At 42.8% G+C, this 22721-nt stretch overlaps 1 protein-coding gene across 1 annotated transcript; it reads right to left on the reverse strand.

Annotated features, from left to right (window-relative positions):
- Positions 1–66: 66 nt before the first annotated feature.
- On the reverse strand, positions 67–16298 carry ccdc28a (coiled-coil domain containing 28A). The gene is made up of 6 exons (XM_061777274.1): positions 16111–16298; positions 15748–15977; positions 15379–15560; positions 14746–14900; positions 7341–7363; positions 67–7243 (listed from the first exon to the last, which is right to left on the reverse strand). Exons 2-6 carry the CDS (start codon positions 15954–15956, stop codon positions 7189–7191), a joined length of 624 nt encoding a protein of 207 aa, XP_061633258.1. The 5' UTR covers positions 15957–15977; positions 16111–16298; the 3' UTR covers positions 67–7188.
- Positions 16299–22721: the final 6423 nt, after the last annotated feature.

The following is a 22721-nucleotide window of genomic DNA, read 5'->3' on the forward strand; positions in this document are numbered from 1 at the left end:
CCTCTTTTTCAAGGAAAAATGCTTACTGAAAATCTGCAGAATGTTTTTGAGGAATGTTTGCAGAAACGTGATTCATTCATTTTATTAAAAACAGCAGCATACATGTTTTTAACAGTTCAACCTGTGAAGAGAATTCATCCCCAACATTGGCTGACACTGACAGTGAAAGCAGCAAGTGATTGATTACAATTTGCATGTGAAGAACTACAATAACTAAAAATGCTTACGTCACAACACAATTTAAGGCATGGTAGTGAAATCAATATTTGGATTACTGGACTGTTTGCAGCCCAACAGAGAACATACAGCAGCTGAAATAAGTATTTAACACGTTACCATTTTTCTCATTAAATATATTTCCAAAGGTGCTATTGACCTGAAACCTTTACCAGATGCTGGGAACAACCCAAGTAATCCATACATACAAAGAAAGTAGAACAAATACGCTCAGAAATTAAGTTGTGTGTAATAATGTGAAATGACACAGGGAAAAAAGTATTGAACACGCCAACAGGTATTTATTTAATACTTTGGACAAAAGCCTATGTTTGGAATGACAGCTTCAAGACACCTCATGTATGAAGAAACTAGTTGCATGCATTGCTCTGTTGTGATTTTGGCCCATTCCTCCACACAAGCAGTCTTCAAATCTTTAAGGTTCTGTGGGGTTATTTTATGGACCTTGAGTTTCACTTCTTTCCAAAGATTTTCAATTGGATTCAAGTCAAGTGATTGGCTGGGCCATTCTAGCAGCTTTTTTTATTTTTATTATTATTTATTTGAAACCAATTGAGAGTTTCATCTGCAGGATGCTTTGGATCATTATCCTGCTGAAAAGTCCACCCTCGTTTAATTTTCATCATCCTCGTAAATGGCAGCAGATTTCTGTCAAGAATGTCTCAGTACATTTGCCCATTCATCATTCCTTCAATAACGTGAAGTTTACCAGTACAATTTACTCAAAAGCAGCCCCACACCATCATGTTATTGTATCTGTCATTATTATTAATATGTACTCCTTCAGGCTCTGAAAGCCATGATGGAGGCTAAATATGAGTCTGCTAAGAAGAAGGCTAAGGATGAAGTGGCAAAGGTGGCTGCCGTAAGCCTTACGTGTGACATGGACGCCTACCTGGCAATAACTTGCCATTTTGTGGTAGCCTGTTTAGTGCTTTTGGGAGTGCATGCATTCCCCCAATCCCACACAGCAGAAAATATAGGTCATGTGAAAGCCTCCCTGATGGAGGAATGGGGAATCACTACGAAGGTGACATGTATAGTCACTGACGGCGCACCAAACATGGTTGCCTGTGTGGGAGAGCCGAAACTTCGCATCACATTTGTATTGCTCACACACTAAATTTACTTGTAAAAAAGAAACTTGACCAGTACCCTGTGCTCTTTGGCATCAGAACCAAAGCAAGGAAGCTGGTTGGTTACTTCAGAAGCAGCACCACTGCTAAGGTATGCTATTTCCCTTCATTCCAACTTTATAATGGTAATAATTTGTTCGTAGTTCCACTACAGTGATTAATGGCCTACTCATCTGTATCTTTGAAGGAGACGCTTACACAAGTACATCTTAATATGGGGCTGAACAACATGAAGCTTTTGCAAGAAGTGGAAACTTGATGGAACAGCACATACTTGATGCTGCAACGTTTATTTGAACAAAGGGAGCCAGTAGGAGCAGCTTTAGCAGGCCTACAACATGACATCCCCTTATTGACATTGGATGAATTTAACATTGTTGAAGGGTTGTCTCCCCTTGTTGAAGATGCTGGAGCAAACCCTACAAGAGGAAATGACCAAACCAGCACCAACAGTTACACTGCAAATGGGAGCTCAACTCATCAGGCAACTCCGACATAAGCTATTCACATTACAATCAATGAGCCTACACCTACCTACACTCCTGGAACCTCGTTTTAAAGCGATAGGGTTTTTCAGCCCCACTAAAGCCACAGAAGCTATAAAGAGACTGACCTCTGAGTGCATCAGTGTAATGAAGTACGAAAAAAACAGAGAGGAAATCCCAGAGGCTTCCACATCCCATGCTGTCACTGGAGGTAATGTATTCATTTAAATTTTGAGAGGAAGTACTCCTACCAGAGCACTTACTAACATGATCTGTGTTTTCCTCTTAGGTAGCACACTGTGGCATCGTTTTGACAGCAGTGTCATGGAAGCACATAAGTCAAGAAATGTTTCTGCAGATGCCACTGTCGAGATCCAGCGCTACCTATCTGAGCCTAATTGGAGCAGGATGGAAAACCCTTTAGAGTACTGGGAGAGGCGCAAATCACTTTACCCCAATTTGTACACGCTTGCTTTGGCGTATTTGTGCACCCTGGCATCTTCTGTGCCATGTGAAAGAGTATTTTCAAAAGCTGGGGAGGTCATATCAAAGAAAAGGAATCGCTTAAAACCACAAAATGTTGAGAAACTATTATTTCTGGAGAGAAATGAATAAAATCTCCCCTGTTCTTTACATCATAGTCCAAGTTACACAAGCATATTTACTGCCCTATTCCTAGTCCTACAAACACTTTCAATGTCCTCTGCCTGCATAAGCCCATGCCATCCCCCAAAGTTGACAAAGACATAGCACAAGCTGCCATAATGGTACATCTCAATAAATTATAATAGAGTCAAAAGCTTAATTTACTAAAGTAGTTCAAAAAGTGAAACTAGAGATGCATCACACACACTGAAATATTTCATGATTTCTTTTATACATGTATAATTTTGATGATTATAGCTTACAGCAAAAGACAACTCCAAACTTGCCATCTCTAGAAACAAGAATGTAACAAACTATTATGAAACAATGGAATTTCTTTTTATTGTAGAATTTAGGCAGGAATTTGCCCTCTGAGAAGTAGTTTTTAACGACTTTATATGTATGACTACTGAAATCAATTGAGTTTTCTACCACATTCTATTTTTTTTTTTTTAGACATACCTGTATACAATTACTACCATTTTGGTAACAGTTACGCGCACAGAATATGTTCAAATAATATTTTCTTATTTCATGTCATCACAATATTTGGTCAGACATTTTTTTGTCATTCATAGTCATTTCCAAGAGCCACAACAAATGCTAGATTGCAATGCATGACAAATTATGTGGCCTGAGATAGTTGCCTGTGATTATACACATGGCCAGCAGTGTATAATGGTCTAAATGTTATGATGCTTCATGAAGCTGCATCTCACCATCACTAGTTTTTAGGTTGATGTGCAGTGCCATTTCTCCTCCAAACGTGGTGTACATTATGGGATCCAAACAGTTCCATTTTGCGCTCATCCGATCAGACTATATTGTCACAGCATTTAACTGGCTTGTCCAAATATTGTTCAGCAAACTTTATACGAGCTTTGACATGCTTTTTTTCCAGCAATGGGGTCTTGTGTGGTGAGCATGCTACAAGCCATGGCGGCAGAGCACATTACTCACTGTTTTCTGTGTGACAACAGTACCTGCTAATTCCAGGTGTTGATGAAGCTCTCCACAGGTGGTCCTTGACTCGTGGACAACTCTTGTGATTATTCTTTGCACTCCTCTTTCGGAACTCTTGCGAGGAGCACCTGATTGAGGCAAATTTATGCTGATATGATTGGCTTTCCACTTATGTATTATGGTCCCAACCGTGCTCGCTGGAACGTTGAGAAGCTTTGCTATGCGCCTTTAACAAAGCTAAACTCAACCACGAACTCCCTAAATACAAGCAGCACATCGACTGTCCTACCAGGGAAAATAATACTTTAGACCACTGCTACACCACGGTAAAAAACGCATACCGTGCTATACCTCGTGCAGCCTTGGGCTCGTCTGATCACTGCTTAATTCACTTAATACCGACGTACAGGCAAGAACTTAAATGTGCGAAGCCTACAGTGAAAACAGTCAAAAAGTGGACAAATGAAGCCAAGATGGAACTTCAAAGCTGCTTAGACTGCACAGACTGGAGTGTCTTTGAAAATTCAGCTGGCAGCCTGGATGAATATACGGACACTGTTACATCCTATATCAGTTTCTGTGAAGAGGTCTGTGTTCCAACCAAATCATTTCGCACATTCAACAACAATAAGCCGTGGTTCACTGCTAAACTTAAGCAGCTTCGCCAAGCTAAGGAGGACGCATATCAGAGCGGGGACAGGGCCCTGTATAATCGAGCTAGAAACCAGCTGACTAAAGAAATTAACATTGCAAAGAGGATCTATACAGCAAAGTTGGAAAAACAGTTTAGCACAAACGACTCTAAATCAGTCTGGCATGCATTCCAGTCGCTGACTAATTACAAGCGACGATCCCCCCAAGCTGAGAACAATAGCACACTAGCCAACGACTTGAATACCTTCTACTCCAGATTTGAAAAGGACAGTTTCACACCACACACCAACCCGGCCGCACCCGCGACCACAATCACACCTCTGACCTCTGCGTTAACCATCCATGAACAGGATGTGAGACGCATCTTCAAACAACAAAAGATTAACAAAGCGGCAGGCCCGGACCACGTGTCTCCATCCTGCCTCAAAGTCTGCGCGGACCAGCTCGCGCCAGTCTTCACTCAGATCTTCAACAGATCACTGGAAATGTGCGAAGTTCCATCCTGCTTCAAACGCTCCACCATCATCCCAGTCCCCAAGAAACCTGCAATCTCGGGTCTGAATGACTACAGGCCTGTCGCTTTGACATCTGTGGTCATGAAGTCCTTTGAACGTCTTGTGCTGGACCACCTCAAGAGTGTCACAGGTCCCCTGCTGGACCCCCTGCAGTTTGCCTACCAAGCGAACAGATCTGCGGATGATGCAGTCAACATGGGACTGCACTTCATCCTAGAACACCTCGACAGTGCAGGGACCTACGCGAGGATCCTGTTCGTGGACTTCAGCTCAGCGTTCAACACCATCATCCCTGATCTCCTTTCATCCAAGCTTCTCCAGCTCAGCGTCTCACCTGCCATCTGCCAGTGGATCTACAGCTTTCTGACGGGCAGGACACAGCAGGTCAGGCTGGGGGAGGCCACCTCATCCACACGCAGCATCAGCACTGGGGCGCCCCAAGGTTGTGTCCTCTCTCCGCTGCTCTTCTCTCTCTACACGAACGACTGCACCTCAGCGAACCCGACTGTCAAACTCCTGAAGTTTGCAGATGACACCACTGTCATCGGCCTCATCAAGGACGGTGACGAGTCTGCATATCGACAGGAAGCGGAGCGGCTGGAGCTGTGGTGCGGCCGACACAACCTGGAGCTGAACACGCTCAAGACTGTAGAGATGATCGTGGACTTCAGGAGGCATCCTTCGCCACAGCTGCCCCTCACGCTGTCCAGCTGCCTTGTGTCAACCGTCGAGACCTTCAAGTTCCTGGGAATTACAATCTCCCAGGACCTGAAGTGGGCGACCAACATCAACTCCGTCCTCAAAAAGGCCCAGCAGAGGATGTACTTCCTGCGGCTTCTGAGAAAGCATGGCCTGCCACCGGAGCTGCTGAGACAGTTCTACACAGCGGTCATCGAATCAGTCCTGTGTTCTTCCATCACAGTCTGGTTTGGTGCTGCTACAAAAAAGGACAAACTCCGACTGCAACGGACAATCAAAACTGCTGAAAGGATTGTCGGTACCCCCCTACCCACCCTTGAGGACTTGCACGCTGCCAGAACTAAGACAAGGGCGTGCAAAATCCTCTCGGACCCTCCCCACCCTGGTCACCAGCTCTTCCAGCTCCTTCCCTCAGGTAGGCGCTACCGATCAATGCAAACTAGAACTAGTAGACATTCCAACAGCTTCTTCCCTCTTGCAATCAACTTCTTGAACAGCTAACTTACAATTCCATTACAACAAGCTGGCAATTTTTTGACTTGAGTTCGTTGTCACATTTCTGTATTATGTATTACTCGTGCACTCACTGTAGTTGTCTCGCCGTGCTGCACTATTTGCATATAGTGGCCACTCATGCCAGAGTAGCATCTGCTCCATTTGCACACTGATTGAGGAGTATCTGTAACATTTGCACAACCATTGTCCCAGATTATCGCAGTACTCGTCACTTTAAACCGCATACACTCCTTGAAGTCTCAGTGCCCTTTGCACAATGGTCATTGCACCGGACTATTGCGTTATTAGCCATTCCAACTGAGGACTCTGCATCTTTTTGCACAATTGTTGTTTGTTGTTGTTTTTTGTCAATGTCTTTATGTCTCCAAAGTGTTCTGTAAATTGACTGTCTGTTGTACTAGAGCGGCTCCAACTACCGGAGACAAATTCCTTGTGTGTTTTGGACATACTTGGCAAATAAAGATGATTCTGATTCTGATTCTGATTCTGTAACAAATGCCATCGTTATGTTTTGCAACAATTAGCTTGCGATGGTCTTGAGATAGCTCTCTGCTCTTACCCATCATGAGATGTGTCTTGACTCATACTTTGGCAATGAGATCTTTTTGTAGGCCATCAATTAGGACTGAACCAGATTATATTCATTTGCACTGACAAGGGGCTGGATTGCTGTTTTATTATTGATAGATTTTAGGTGTTGTCTTGGCTTTCCATGCTTTATTGATCCTCCCTTTCTTTATGTGTTCAATACTTTTTCCCTGTGTCATTTCACATTTTACACACAACTTAATTTCTTAATTGTTCTACTTTCTTTGTATGTAAGGATTGCTTGGTTTGTTTCCAACATCAGGTGACATTTTCAGGCCAATAGCACCATTGGAAATATATTTAATGAGAAAAATGGTGATGTTTTAAATACTTATTTCAGCCACTGTACATGTGGACCATTTAATCTTGATGCTTAAAGGTGATAAAAACACTATTTGTTACACATGGTAACCACATATTGATAAATTTGTTTGATTATACACCAATTGACTGATAATATAAAGTGCAACAGAGTGCTATAATATTGTTTGCAGCCACACAATCTATTGTCAAGTTAATTCAAATCACTTTGGTTAGAATGTAGACCTTCCTCTACAGGACACTGTCTGTAACAGCAAATAGATGCTGGTGATCAGTCAGACAAGATAGTAAATATTAGTGCCTAAACTACTGGGATCTTAATGTTGAGTAAAATTAGAATGCAGCCCTCACAATACGCGCATTAAACTTTGCTTTTGCATCTCAGCGGCAACAACCATGTTACCCGCAGTGACTGTGGCGGAAAGGCAGTCACAAGCTGGCAGACTTCGGAATCTCTTGGCTGTCGGTCAGATTCAGTTTCTGTCTGAAAAGGCAAGTTCAGGGGAAACACAAGCACGTCTTCTAACGCAACAACAGTTTATACATCTCACATGAGGTCTTGCAGGGGCCAACAAGGATACATAGATGAACTTAGCTCCTCCAGCTGAAAAGAAAAATTATAATTAGATTTTATTTTTTTAACCATAATTAAAGGTTCTGAGACTATAGAGGACAAAGAGACAAAACAAAAATATAGAGATATAATATATAAATATATAAATATGAATACAAATAAAATATATATGTTTATGTTCATAAATATAGAAAATAGAGCATTCGACTTAATTTCTTCCCCAAGTTTTACTAATTGCACACCAAAATGGAATTCAATTGAGGTTTCCCTCAAAATCCTATATACAGTGGAGCAATAAAGTATTTAGTCAGCCACCAATTGTGCAAGTTCTCACACTTAAAAAGATGAGAGAGTCCTGTAATTTACATCATAGGTATACCTCACTTATGAGAGACAAAATGAGAAAAAAAATATCCAGAAAATCACAGTCTGATTTTTAAAGAATTGATCAGGAAACTATGGTGGATAACAAGTATTTGGTCACCTACAAACCAGCAAGATTTCTGGCTCTCACAGACCTGTAACAACTTTAAGAGGCTCCCCTGTACTCCACTCATTACCTGTATTATGGCACCTGTTTGAACTCATCAGTATAAAAGACACATGTCCACAACCTCAAACAGTCACACTCCAAACTCCACTATGGCCGAGACCAAAGAGCTGTCAAAGAACACAAGAAACAAAATTGTAGACCTGCACCAGGCTGGTAAGACTGAATCTGCAATAGCTAAGCAGCTTGGTGTGAAGAAATCAATGTATTAGAAAATGGAAGACATACAAGACCACTGATAATCTCCCTCGATCTGGGTCTCCACGTAAGATCTCACCCCGTCGGGTCAAAATGATCACAAGAATGATGAGCAAAAATCCCAGAACCACACAGGGGGACCTAGTGAATGACCGGCAGAGTTTTGGGACCAAAGTAACAAAGGCTACAATCAGTAACACACTACGTTCCCAGGGACTCAAATCCTGCAGTGTCAGACGTGTACCCCTGCTTAAGCCAGTACATGTCCAGGCCCATCTGAAGTTTGCTAGAGAGCATTTGGATGATCCAGAAGAGGATTGGGAGAATGTCGTATGGTCAGATGAAACCCAAAATAGAAAGTTTTGGGTAAAACTCAACTTGTCGCGTTTGGAGGAGAAAGAATGCTGAGTTGCATCCGAAGAACACCATACCTACTGTGAGGCATGGGGGTTGTAACATCATGCTTTGGGGCTGTTTTTCTGCAAAGGGACCAGGATGACTGATCCGTGTAAAGGAAAGAATGAATGGGGCCATGTATCGTGAGGTTTTGAGTGAAAACCTCCTTCCATCAGCAATGGCATTGGCGATGAAACATGGCTAGGTCTTTCAGCATGACAATGATCCCAAATTATCCCGAGCAATGAAGTGGCTTCTTAAGAAGCATTTTAAGGTCCTGGAGTGGCCTAGCCAGTCTCCAGATCTCAATCCCATAGAAAATCTTTGGAGGGAGTTGAAAGTATGTGTTGCCCAGCGACAGCCCCAAAACATCACTGCTCTAGAGTAGATCTGCATGGAGGAACGGGCCAAAATACCAGCAACAATATGTGAAAACCTTATGAAGACTGAGAGAAAACATTTGACCTCAGTCATTGCCAACAAAGGGTACAGTGAGTACGGAAAGTATTCAGACCCCCTTAAAAATTTCACTCTTTGTTACATTGCAGCCATTTGCTAAAATCATTTAAGTTCTCCCCCCCTCATTAATGTACACACAGCACCCCATATTGACAGAAAACAGAATTGTTGAATTTTTTGCAGATTTATTAAAAAAAGAAAACTGACACACAGCCATAAGTATTCAGACCCTTTGCTCAGTATTTAGTAGAAGCACCCTTTTGAGCTAATACAGCCATGAGTCTTTTGGGGAATGATTTTTCACACTTGAATTTGGGGATCATCTGCTATTCCTCCTTGCAGATCCTCTCCAGTTCTGTCAGGTTGGATGGTGAACATTGGTGGACAGCCAATTTCAGGTCTCTCCAGAGATGCTCGATTGGGTTTAAGTCAGGGCTCTGGCTGCGCCATTCAAGAACAGTCACAGAGTTGTTCTGAAGCCACTCTCATTATTTTAGCTGTGTGCTTAGGGTCATTGTCTTGTTAGAAGGTGAAGCTTCAGCCCAGTCTGAGGTCCTGAGCACTCTGGAGAAGGTTTTCGTCTAGGATATCCCTGTACTTGGCCGCATCATCTTTCCTTCGATTGCAACCGGTCATCCAGTCCCTGCAGCTGAAAAACACCCCATCAGCATGATGCTGCCACCACCATGCTTCACTGTTGGGACTGTATTGGACAGATGATTAGCAGCGCCTGGTTTTCTCCACACATACCGCTTAGAAATGAGGCCAAAAAGTTCTATCTTGGTCTCATCAGACTAGAGAATCTTATTTCTCATCATCTTGGAGTCCTTCAGGTGTTCTTTAGCAAACACCATGCAGGCTTTCATGTGTCTTGCACTAAGGAGAGGCTTCCGTTGGGCCACTCTGCCATAAAGCCCCGACTGGTGGAGGGCTGCAGTGATGGTTGACTTTGTAGAACTTTCTCCCGTCTCCCGACTGCATCTCTGGAGATCAGCCACAGTGATCTTTGGGTTCTTCTCTACCTCTCTCATCAAGTCTCTTCTTCCCCCGATTGCTAAATATGGCCGGACAGTCAGCTCTAAAAAGGGTTCAGTTCGTCCCAAACGTCTTCCATTTAAGGATTATGGAGGTCATTGTGCTCTGAGGAACCTTAAGTGCAGCAGAATATTTTTTGTAACCTTGGCCAGATCTGTGCCTTGCCACAAATCTGTCTCTGACCTCTTCAGGCAGTTCCTTTGATGATTCATGATTCTCATTTGCTCTGTCATGCACTGTGAGCTGTGGCTTTCCTAATCGAGTCCAATCAGTACAATAAAAAACAGCTGGACTCCAATGAAGCTGTAGAACCATCTCAAGGATGATCTCAAGAAATGGACCACACCAGAGTTAAATACAACCCATCCATCCATCCATTTTCTGAGCCGCTTCTCCTCACTAGGGTCGCGGGCGTGCTGGAGCCTATCCCAGCTGTCATCGGGCAGGAGGCGGGGTACACCCTGAACTGGTTGCCAGCCAATTGCAGGGCACATAGGAACAAACAACCATCCACACTCACAGTCATGCCTACGGGCAATTTAGAGTCTCCAATTCATGCATGTTTTTGGGATGTGGGAGGAAACCGGAGTGCCCGGAGAAAACCCACGCAGGCACGGGGAGAACATGCAAACTCCACACAGGCGGGGCCGGGGATTGAACCCGGGTCCTCAGAACTGTGAGGCTGACGCTCTAACCAGTCGGCCACCGTGCCGCTAAATACAACCCCAATTCCAATAAAGTTGGGACGTTGTGTTAAACATAAATAAAAACAGAATACAATGATTTGCAAATCATGTTCAACCTATATTGAATTGAATACACTATAAAGACAAGATATTTAATGTTCAAACTGATAAACTGCATTGTTTTTAGCAAATAATCATTAACTTTTATTTTTTTCAATCTGCAAAAAATTTTTCTGTCAATATTGGGTGCTGTGTGTACCTTAATGAGGGAAAAAAATGAACTTAAATGATTTGAACAAATGGCTGCAATACAACAAAGAGTGAAAAATTTAAGGGGGTCTGAATACTTTCCGTGCCCACTGTATATATAACAAAGAATTGAGATGAACCTTTATTGACCAAATACTTATTTTCCACCATCCATCCATTCTCTGAGCCGCTTATCCTCACAAGGGGCGCGGGAGTGCTGGAGCCTATCCCAGCTATCATAGGTCAGGAGTCGGGGTACATCCTGAACTGGTTGCCAGCCAATCGCAGGGCACGTATAAACAAACAACCATTGCACTCACATTCACACCGACGGGCAATTTAGAGTCTTCAATTAACCTACCATGCATGTTTTTGGGATGTGGGAGGAAACCGGACTGCCCGGAGAAAACCCACGCAGGCACGGGGAGAACATGCAAACACCACACAGGCGGGGCCCCCATAATTTGCTAAAACATTAATTTTCTGGGGGGGGTTTTTTCCCCCTCATTTGTCTCTCATAGGTGAGGTATACCTATGATGAAAATTTCAGGCCTCTCTCATCTTTTTAAGTGGGAGAACTTGCACAATTGGTGGCACACTACTTTTTTTCCCCTCACTGTACACAAACCCAACCAGTTCAGGGTGTACCCCGCCTCCTGCCCGATGACAGCTGGGATAGGCTCCAGCATGCCCGCGACCCTAGTGAGGAGAAGCGGCTCAGAAAATGGATGGATGGATGTACACAAACCTCCAGAATGACAAAGTGAAATAAAAAGTTTTTAAATGTTGCCTTCCTTAGGATGTTGCCTAATTTTGGGCAGTTCGTCTCATTCTTCAATGCAGATCCTCTAAAATACAAAGCATCAGTGCAAAGCCATTTTCAGATCGCCACATTGGGTTCAAGTCTGAGCTTCAACTGTGCGACTGGAGGATATTCATAGACGACTCCCCAAGGCACTCTTTTGTTGTCTTGGCTCTGTGCTAAGGATCATTGTCCCGTTGGAAGGTGAAGACTGGTCTGAGTTCATTGCACACTGTTTGTGACCTGACAATGTAATGCTCCAAAGTCAGAGAGACAGTGGTAAATCGAGGACGCCCCTGTAACCTTGCTTTTTGGGACCTTCAACGCTGAAGATTTTTTTTTCTAGCCTTTCCCAAATCTGTGGGGTCTACAGAAAATTCCTTTGACTTCATAGCTTGGTTAAGTGTGGGACCTTCTATCGATAAAAGTTTCGCTTGCCAGGTCATGTCCAATCTGGTTTGACCACAAGTGGACACCAATCAAAATGCAGAAACAATGGTGATTTGAAGTGTCATACCAATTGGTGTGCTTACTGATATAGTAAGTACAATACTTGAATTTTTAATGTGCTAACGCAAAAACAGTCATTATGATATCTTTCATTCTCACCGGTGTTTACATCTTCCCCAAGCTAACACGAATGCCGCACTGCTAACGCTCGCTGAACAAGTAAACAAAATTGAAAAAAACCACAAAAAAAAACACCCAGACTCACCCCTCATTATGCTCAGGGACATTAACAAAGCTAAACTAAACCACAAACTCCCTAAATACAAGCAGCACATTGACTGTCCTACCAGGGAAAATAACATTTTAGACCACTGCTATACTACGCTAAATAACGCATACCGTGCTATTGGCCGCGCAGCTCTGGGCTCGTCTGATCACTGCTTAATTCACTTAATACCAACATACAGGCAAGAACTTAAATGCGCGAAACCTACGGTGAAAACAGTGAAAAAGTGGACCAACGAAGCAAAGATAGAACTTCAAAGCTGTCTAGATTGCACAGACAGGAGTGTCTTTGAAAATTCAGCTGGCAGCCTGGATGAATATACGGACACTGTCACATCCTATATCAGTTTCTGTGAAGAGGTGTGTGTACCAACAAAGTCATTTCGCACGTTCAATAACAACAAACCATGGTTCACTGCCAAACTTAAGCAACTTCGCCAGGCTAAAGAAGATGCATATCAAGTGGGGATAGGGCCCTGAATAATTGCGCTAGAAACCAGCTGACTAAAGAAATTAACATTGCAAAGAGAAACTATGCAGTGAAGCTAGAAAAACAGTTTATCGCTAATGACTCTAAATCAGTCCGGCATGCATTACAATCGCTAACCAATTACAAGTGACCAACCCCCCAAGCTGGAACCAATAAAAAACTAGCCGACGACTTGAACACCTTCTACTGCAGATTTGCAAAGGACACTTTCACACCCACCTAGCCGCACCACCGATCAACATCACACCTTTGACTTCTGCGTTGACCATCCACAAACAGGATCTTCAAACAACTTAAGTCTGCGTGGACCAGCTCGCTCCAGTCTTCACACAGATCTTCAATAGATCGCTGGAACTGTACAGGACACAGCAGGTGAGGCTGCGGGAGGCCACCGCATCTACACACACCACCGGCACCGGGGCGCCCCAAGGTTGTGTCCTCTCGTCGCTGCCCTTCGCTCTCTACACAAACGACTGCACCTCAACACACCCGGCTGTCAAACTCCTGAAGTTTGCAGACGACACCACGGTCATCAGGCTCATCAAAGACGGTGACGAGTCTGCGTATCGACAGGAAGTGGGGCTGCTAGAGCTGTGGTGCGGCCGACACAACCTGGAGCTGAACACGCTCAAGACTGTAGAGATCAACATCAACTCCATCCTCAAAAAGGCCCAGCAGAGGATGTACTTCCTGTGGCTTCTGAGGAAGCACGGCCTGTCACAGGAGCTGATGAGGCAGTTCTACACAGCAATCATCGAATCAGTCCAGTGTTCGTCCATCAGAGTCTGGTTTGGTGCTGCTACAAAAAAGGTCAAACTCCGACTGCAACGGACAATCAAAACTGCTGAAAAGATTTTCTGTACCCCCCTACCCACCCTTGAGGACTTGCACGCTGCCAGAACTAAAACAAGAGCATGCAAAATCCTCTTGGACCCTCCACATCCTGGTCACCACCTCTTCCAGCTCCTTGCCTCAGGTAGGCACTACCGAACAACGCAAACTAAAACAAGCAGACATTTCAACAGCTTCTTCACTCTTGCCATTAACTTCTTAAACAGTTACGTAACTACAATTCCATTGCAACATGCTGCCAATTTTTTGTCTTGAGTTTGTTGTCACATTTCTGTCGGGCAATTATACATTCATTACTCGTGCACTCATTGTAGTAGTCTCGCCACGCTGCACTATTTGCATATCTGTTATTGACCAATACCAGCCACTAGTGTGTCTGAGTAGCATCTGCTACAATTGCACAATCGACATTGTCCCAGATTATCGCACTACTAGTACCTTTAAACTGCATACGTTGCTTGAAGTCTCTGCACCCTTTGCACAATGGTCATTGCACCAGACTATTGTTCTATTCATTTCAAACTGCTCTAATTGCTATAGGACTCTACATCTTTTTGCATTTATTAAAAAAATAAATTGTACCGGCATTACCAGATTACTAGCAACCTTTTATCGCTCAGTGACAGTTTTTTTTTTTCAATTTCTTTATGTCTCAAAAGTATTCTCTGTCAATTGACTGTCTGTTATCGTACGAGAGTGGCTCCAACTACCGGAGACAAACTCCTTGTGTGTTTTTGACATACTTTGCAAATGTGGAATAAAAGTGGAAAAAGTGAATACTCTTCAATGTAAGTGGTGTTTAGTAGGTGTGACTTACACTGGAGTTAAAGGGAATTGAAGCATAATTATTAACTATTTTAACTATGTCAATATTACTACTACAGAAAAGGTCCTTAAAACAACAATGCTAGTGGTGGTACAAAAGTTTTGCACAGAACTGTTTAATGTCCAATATCTTACATTTAGAAGCAACTTGTCCATGTTGCTGTCCCGTGCTGTTTTCCTCTGTTCCTCTTGCATCTCTTCCTCCTCGCCGTACAGGTCAAAGTGTAAGCGGGCCAGCTTCTCCTGCATCTCCCGCACATGTTCCATCTGCTCGATGGAACACTCATTACCTGGGATATACAAGACAAAAGAAAAGTTTATCAACTCTTGTTTAACTTGCTGTTTGGGTGAAAATACCCAAGGCTGGATTTATACTTCAGGTCCAAGTGTCCAATTCCGATTTAGCGTTTATATCCGATTTGTTTTGTCTATTGACCGATCCATTACATGTGCCGACTTCCAAAATGCATCTAAATTACCCTAAAAAACATTTTTAATTTGAGGCACTGAAGTGATAGGGTCCCAAGACATTTTAACAAGCCTCATATTACAAAGCGGGCACGAAATCAGAATTGGGCACATAGGCCTGGAGTGGAAATCTGTCTGAAGAAGCGTAATTCCAATATGGGGACATACATTTTTTATTTATATATCAGGTTTTATTTTCTTTTTGTGCTGCCATATTTGAATTGTGCCATTCGAAAACAAAAAACAACAACTGAATTGTCTCTCTCGAGTCAAGCAGTGAAACTCCATTAATCAGCTCACCAAACGCTTGCAATTTCCCAGAGTGGAAGTCATCGAGGAGGCTGAGAAGTCCATTCTCCATCTCCTGCACGTCAGAGACATCAGTCAAGAACGAGTGCTGGATGATGGGTGCTGCCTGTTTCTGATTTGGGCTGGGGTGAACACCGGAACCCATTTTATACTTTGATTTCTCACGAAGTCCCCTGGAAAAAACAAAACACCAATTAAAGCAGGGGTGTGGGCCTTTGACACTGAGAAAACGCATGGTTAAAAGGCCTTGAAAATCATTGAATGAGTTTGACACCCCTTAATTAAAGTATTAACTTGTGAGTGCAAGTGAGGATAAGCGGTAAAGAAAATGCATGGATGCTGCCCAAATTTTGCTGCTACCTTCTATTTTTGCTCTTCTGGCTGGAATGAGACCCCGTGCCATGACTGTAGCCGACATGTTTCCCACCGGTAGAAGCACTGTGTTTCCGGCCAGATCCGGTTGTTGCTGTCGGCGCTGCTACCGTCACCGCAACCGCAACCGCCGCTGGCGCTGGCGCTGGGGCTGTGGGCGTCCTCGGGCTCTTTCTCTTCAGTTTTCGCTCCTCCATAGCGGCAGCCCACGGTGCTCTCTGATTACGAGGGTCGAGCGCACATCAGGACAAGGCAACGCTCAACACAACAATCAGAACACACATAATCCCAACTCAAACCGGAATCTTTAACATCAGATTACATGAAACTAATGCTAGCTGTGAAACGTACGCATATGACACGCAGTCAAACGGATGTAATCAAGATTGGCGTAAAGTCAGCACCCTGGCAGCATGTCTACATTTGAGCAACAATCGAGAAAACTACTAAAACAAACAAAAACCCTTAGAAAATGACGCCTGTAGCCTTGCCAGGTAGCTAGCCATTAGCCAACTCAGAACACTTCCTGCTATTTTTCATCTTTCTGTGTTTAATGGTGTTTGTCGAAAAACGTTTATGCACATTACCGCCATCTATTGGTTGGAGATCTAAACAACAACATTTTTAGGTAATTACTGCCAGCAACCACAAGATGTCGATAAGAGAACACTCGATTAACATCCCAGTCTCAAATCGATTTTTATTTGTTCAAAATGTATTTAGAATGAATAATGAATAAAAAGTTGTCGTATTTGTCGCCACGGAATGTTAGGTATTCTGCATACTAATACAACACAATCAAATCACATTTTAAAATGGTAAAAACATTTGGGTAAAAGTGACAAAATAGTAATGTGAGAACATTTTCTCGGTCCACTTGACGTCCCCTCTATACGCTCCCTCTTCTCGCCTTTGTGAATTTGTGTATTTGTGCTGCGTGACAGACTGAGTGAGGTGAACCATGACTAAAATTCCACAGATGAACACATTTTAGACTAAGTCCTCACAGCCATTAGGAGATGCGCGTCACATAATTGCAGTGTAGAATGCTGTTACGAGAGCCAGTTCATTCCTTTCTAATGCTTTTTGAATTATGCATTCGATTTTAGATGAATGACAACTCATTTAATTACACACCTCCTCACGCTGCTAATTCTAATTTACCTGTCGTTCAAATTCAGCGTTTACTTGAACTACAGAAAGTGAAAACTAGCATCAAAATTGCTTTGGATAAAGGAATCAAAAAGACAAATAAAATAAAAAATACTGAATTATTTTGCTTTGGATCAGAAAACTGTTCACTTTATTTTACTTGGATGCATATAAGCTACCTTTATATTTTAATTTCACGAGGTAAATGTATGCTCTCCCTGTGGAACTGGCATATGATGGGCAAATTGAAGAGTGTAATTTTTTCTACTTGATAGTGACTGTCCTCGTAGGAGCTATAATAGAGTATGTGTAAGGTTTGCTGTGCTTATGTAGAAAGTTTCAAGAACAGTCTTACTTTTATTACAGCACATGTAAGCTAATATTAGACCTTTTCACACCTTTGAATGCCTCTCACTTTTCCAAAACCATGAGCTGTGACATTGTTGTTATGAGACTATAAAGCAAGATGTAAACTGCATGCATGGTTTAAATGACACAATTCAGATCTTTTTTGCTCTCTAGAGCTTGACGTCATTGAGATACAACACAAACACATTAAAAACACCAAATGCAGAGCTAAGCTACATACCATTAATCAATTTCCATCCATCCATTTTCTACACTGCTTAACCACCTCACTAGGGTCGTGCGTATGCTGGAGCCTATACCGGGCAGGATGCGGGGTACACCTTGAACTGGTCGCCAGACAATCGCAGGGCAGATAAAAACAAACAACCATTCGCACTCACATTCATACCTACGGACAATTTAGAGTCTTCAATTAACCTACCTTCCATGTGTTTGGGATGTGGGAGGAAATGGGAGAACCTGGAGAAAACCCACGCAGGCACAGGGAGAACATGAAAACTCCTCAGACGCAAGGCCGGATTTAAACCCGGGTCCTCAGCACTGTGAGGCAGATTTGCTAACCATTCATGCCGCCACATATCACATACCACGAGGTCTATATATGATACATTTAAGGTGTGCCAATCAAGTGGATAAGACTTACTGTAAACCAATAGGGTGAAGAGACAACCCAGGCCAGCGAAAGATTATGTAACCTTTAGCATTTTTAAAATTGTATTATTCATGCCTTGTGCCTGGCGACCAGTCCAGGGTGTACCCTACCTCTCGCTCAAAGTCAAACAGAAAATGATCCAGCTCAGCTACGAGTACGACCCATAATGAGGACAAGCGGTGTAGAAAATGAATGGTCTCTAGTGGCCAGTTTACAGTTGTGATCTCTTCCCAAACCAACTTTACATCATCTGCCCTTGGAGGTCAGCTTGCAGAGCCGTATAATCATACTTTCCGAGCTTGGACCTCTGTCAGTGTGCCGCATTTAAAGGGAATGAGAGGATCTGCTTTGATTGGACATGATTGAAGCCGGCTTTGGTCACTCCCACAGCAAGGCAGACCACCTTCTTTTATTTGCGCCAGGGTGCATTGATCCACAAAATTACCAACGCCAAGACTAACCAGGCTCAACGCAAAGTTTATTATGCCAGTCACAAAAATCGAGGCTTCAGTCTTTTTCTACCTCTGAAAACCTCCATTCAATTAGATTTACCGTGTCTGAGAATAATTCAGTATGAAAAAAAATCCTACTGAACTTTTAGTTAATTAAACCCGAGGCAAAGAAACCCAAAACCTATGAGTTACAGTTAATATTACACATTGTTACATATTTACTGACCATGTTAACTTTATAGCTGAAACACAAATCTTGTTACTGAGAATTTACTAACTCATGAATTCGAATTTTATAATACAGTTGAGTGATTCATCAAAATGTCTTTTGACCCATGAAGGCCACTGTACTTCTTGGATGAAGTACACAAATGAGAGAAACAATTTAGGTCTGACCGCAGGGACAACACACAACAACACAATGGAACACAATTATAAAGTGCACCATATTTTGTCTGCCGTTCAGGATTAGAATAGACAATTTCAGTAAAATGCAATGTAATTACTTGTATAACGGTATAGAATTGTGCTAAAATTAAATTTCCAATCACCAACCGATTGTCTAGATAGGCCCCTACTGCTCCTATTCCCCAAACTGTCACTCTTTTTCTCTTCAACTTTGGTCTCTCTCACACAATCCCTGGTTTCCTCGTCACTCTGTAGAGGGTCCAGCTGACATTTTGGCTGTCTGCTGCCTTGAGGGGGTCCAGGAGGTACAGACGTTCTTGGCATGTCGCCACAGAATAGCCGAGGGTCCCTAAAGGGGCCTCCAGGAGAAGCAATCAAAAGAAGACATCATAAAATGCACCAATCAGAAATAGACTGCACATATTTTACATTTGTAAAAAGTTGAGCTTTTATCAGCCTAACTATTTCAAAGGGTCAGTTTGGGGGGCTTCTGGAGATACAGTTGTAAATGATGGTTTAAATAACAAGTGTCAAACTCAAGGCATGGGGGCCAGATTCAGCCCACCAAATTATTTTCTCGTGACCTGCTAAAGCAAATAAAGTGTGTCTACTTTGTGTTTCTTGCTCTATGGATTTATTATTTTCAATTTGGCTAAAAATCTGTGCAAAAATACCAAAAACGGCCAAAAGGTTTTCTTCATTTACAAACACGACTATCATATATTTTTTTTTACAGAGGCACTGTGTACGTGTGGTTCACACATCTGCTACACAATTCTGAGGTTGGGGGAAGTTAGAAGTTTTCATGTTCTCCCTGTGCTTGCGGGATTTTCTGCTGGTACTCCAATTTCCTCACACATCCCAAAAACATGCACGGTAGGTTAATTGAAGACTCTAAATTGTCCGTAGGTGTGAATGTGAGCATGAGTAGTTGATAGTCTTTATGTGGTATACAATTGGCTGGCGACCAGTCCAGGTTGTACCGTGCCTCTCGCCCGAAGTCAGCTGGGATAGGCTCCAGCACAGCAGTATAAAAAAAAATGGATGGATCAATGACAAGTTTACTTTGGTGGAGAGTTCTGGTAGCAGAGCGCCTCATCTCTGTCCAGGGAGACTACTCTTATCCTTATTGTCACTTACCTAACACTTCATTGGGCTTGCACGTCTCTTAAGAGTTAATGCTGCGATGGGAGAGCGTTACTGTGTAATTACCTGGTATACAGCTCTGGGAAAAATTAAGAGACTACTGCAAAATGATCATCCATCCATCCATTTTCTGAGCCCCTTCTCCTCACTAGGGTCGCGGGCATGCTGGAGCCTATCCCAGCTATCATCGGGCAGGAGGCGGGGTACATCCTGAACTGGTTGCCAGCCAATCGCAGGGCACATACAAACAAACAACCATTCGCACTCACATTCACACCTGCAGGCAATTTAGAGTTGTCAAATAACGTACCACGCATGTTTTTGGGATGTGGGAGGAAACCGGAGTGCCCGGAGAAAGCCCACGCAGGCACGGGGAGAACATGCAAACTCCACACAGGCGGGGATTGAATCCTGCTCCTCAGAACTGTGAGGCAGACGGCTCTAACCAGTCGTCCACCGTGCCGCTGCAAAATGATCAGTTAATGCTAATTAATTTTCATTGAGATGCAAAAAAAAAACAAAAAAAAAAACCGAAAGTGTTTCTCAATCTCTTTACAGGTCTATATGACCGTGACACAAGCACAGCGAGCAAGATTGGTCCCTCACTTCACCCTTGATTTTAAAATCCTCTTATTTCTCTTTAGTTCAATCTTTCAGTGGTCTCTTATTTAATTATTAATTTATTTTTGCAGTGCTGTAGCTGCCTGTGTTTTCTCCAGAAGTTGTGCATACAGACAATAGAGGAAGGGATGACAGAAGAATGTTGGGTGGGTGGGTCCTCACGTCTTGATGCAAAATTTGTAACACTCTCAAATCATCCATCAGTTTTACTCATCTCTTTCAAACCATTATCAAACAAAGCCTTTTATTTTTGCACCTTGCTTGATGAGTGATAATAAATTCTGTGTGTAATAACTGAGACGACCCCTCTCTGCTAAACTCAAGTACGTTTAATGGCGACGTGAAAGTGTTTGCGCGTGTGCACATATGCGATTATGTGTGAGTGTTTGAATTGATCCTGTTCAAATTGTGGAGTCTCTCCAGGGACAAATTGTTATGGATGCTGCAGTGCTCAAAATCACTGTTATTTGGTTCCTTTAAAACAAACTAATGACAGCAATCAGTGTTTTGTGTGTGTGTGAAGCTGTATGTTCGTGTGTATGTGCACTGATGTGTGCATCAGTTTCTTTCCTCTTGATTGTTTGTGGCCACGTGTTTCTTTAGCGTGCACTTGTTTACTACTGCAGCTGTTGAGCATCACTTTGGTTTTAAGGACAACAACAATGACATCAGTGCTTTTGGCCCAATGAAAACAAGTCATTAAAGCGTTGCAATCCCAAAATAATGTTTCTTTAATTGCAATTAACCAACAAATTACTACCCAAATTCCAATGAAGTTGGGACGTTGTGTTAAACATAAATAAAAACAGAATACAATGATTTGCAAACCATGTTCAACCTATATTTAATTGAATACACCACAAAGACAAGATATTTCATGTTCAAACTGATAAACCTTATTGATTTTAGCAAATAATCATTAACTTGGAATTTTATGGCCGCAACACGTTCCAAAAAAGCTGGGACAGGGTCATGTTTAGCACTGTGTTACATCACCTATTCTTTTAACAACATTAAATAAACGTTTGGGAACTGAGGACACTAATTGTCGAAGCTTTGTAGGTGGAATTCTTTTTCATTCTTGCTTGATGTACAGCTTCAGCTGTTCAACAGTCCGGGGTCTCCGTTGTCGTATTTTACGCTTCATAATGCGCCACACATTTTCAATGGGAGACAGGTCTGGACTGCAGGCAGGCCAGTCTAGTACCCGCACTCTTTTACTACGAAGCCACGCTGTTGTAACGTGCAGAATGTGGTTTGGAATTGTCTTGCTGAAATAAGCAGGGGCGTCCATGAAAAAGACGTTGCTTGGATGGCAGCATATGTTTCTCTGAAACCTGTATGTACCTTTCAGCATTAATGGTGGCTTCACAGATGTGTAAGTTACCCATGCCATTGGCAAAAACACAGCCCCATACCATCACATATGCTGGCTTTTTAACTTTGGTTTGGCTGGTTCTTTTCCTCTTTGGCCCAGAGGACACGACGTCCACAATTTCCAAAAACAATTTGAAATGTGGACTCGTCGGACCACAGAACACTTTTCCACTTTGCATCAGTCCATCTTAGATGAGCTCGGGCCCATAGAAGCTGGCGCCGTTTCTGAGTGTTGTTGATAAATGGTTTTTGATTTGCATAGTAGAGTTTCAAGTTGCACTGACGCGCTGAACTGTATTTACTGACAGTGGTTTTCTGAAGTGTTCCTGAGCCCATGTGGTGATATCCTTTACACATTGATGTCGGTTTTTGATGCAGTGCTGCCTGAGGGATCGAAGGTCTCGGGCATTCAATATTGGTTTTCGGCATTGCCACTTACATGCAGTGATTTCTCCAGATTCTCTGAACCTTTTGATGATATTATGGACCATAGATGATGAAATTCCTTGCGATTGTACGTTGAGGAACATTGCCCTAAACTGCTCTACTATTTTCCCACGCACTTGTTCACAACGAGGTGAACCTCGCCCCATCTTTGTTTGTGAATGACAGAGCAATTCAGGGAAGCTCCTTTTATACCCAATCATGGCACCCACCTGTTCCAATTAGCCTGTTCACCTGTGGGATGTTCTAAACAGGTGTTTGAAGAGCATTCCTCAACTTTCTCAGTCTTTTTTGCCACCTGTCCCAGCTTTTTTGGAACGTGTTGCAGCCATAAAATTCCA

The sequence above is a fragment of the Phyllopteryx taeniolatus genome, chromosome 1, assembly GCF_024500385.1.
Source record: "Phyllopteryx taeniolatus isolate TA_2022b chromosome 1, UOR_Ptae_1.2, whole genome shotgun sequence".
In the NCBI taxonomy this organism is placed as follows: domain Eukaryota; kingdom Metazoa; phylum Chordata; class Actinopteri; order Syngnathiformes; family Syngnathidae; genus Phyllopteryx; species Phyllopteryx taeniolatus.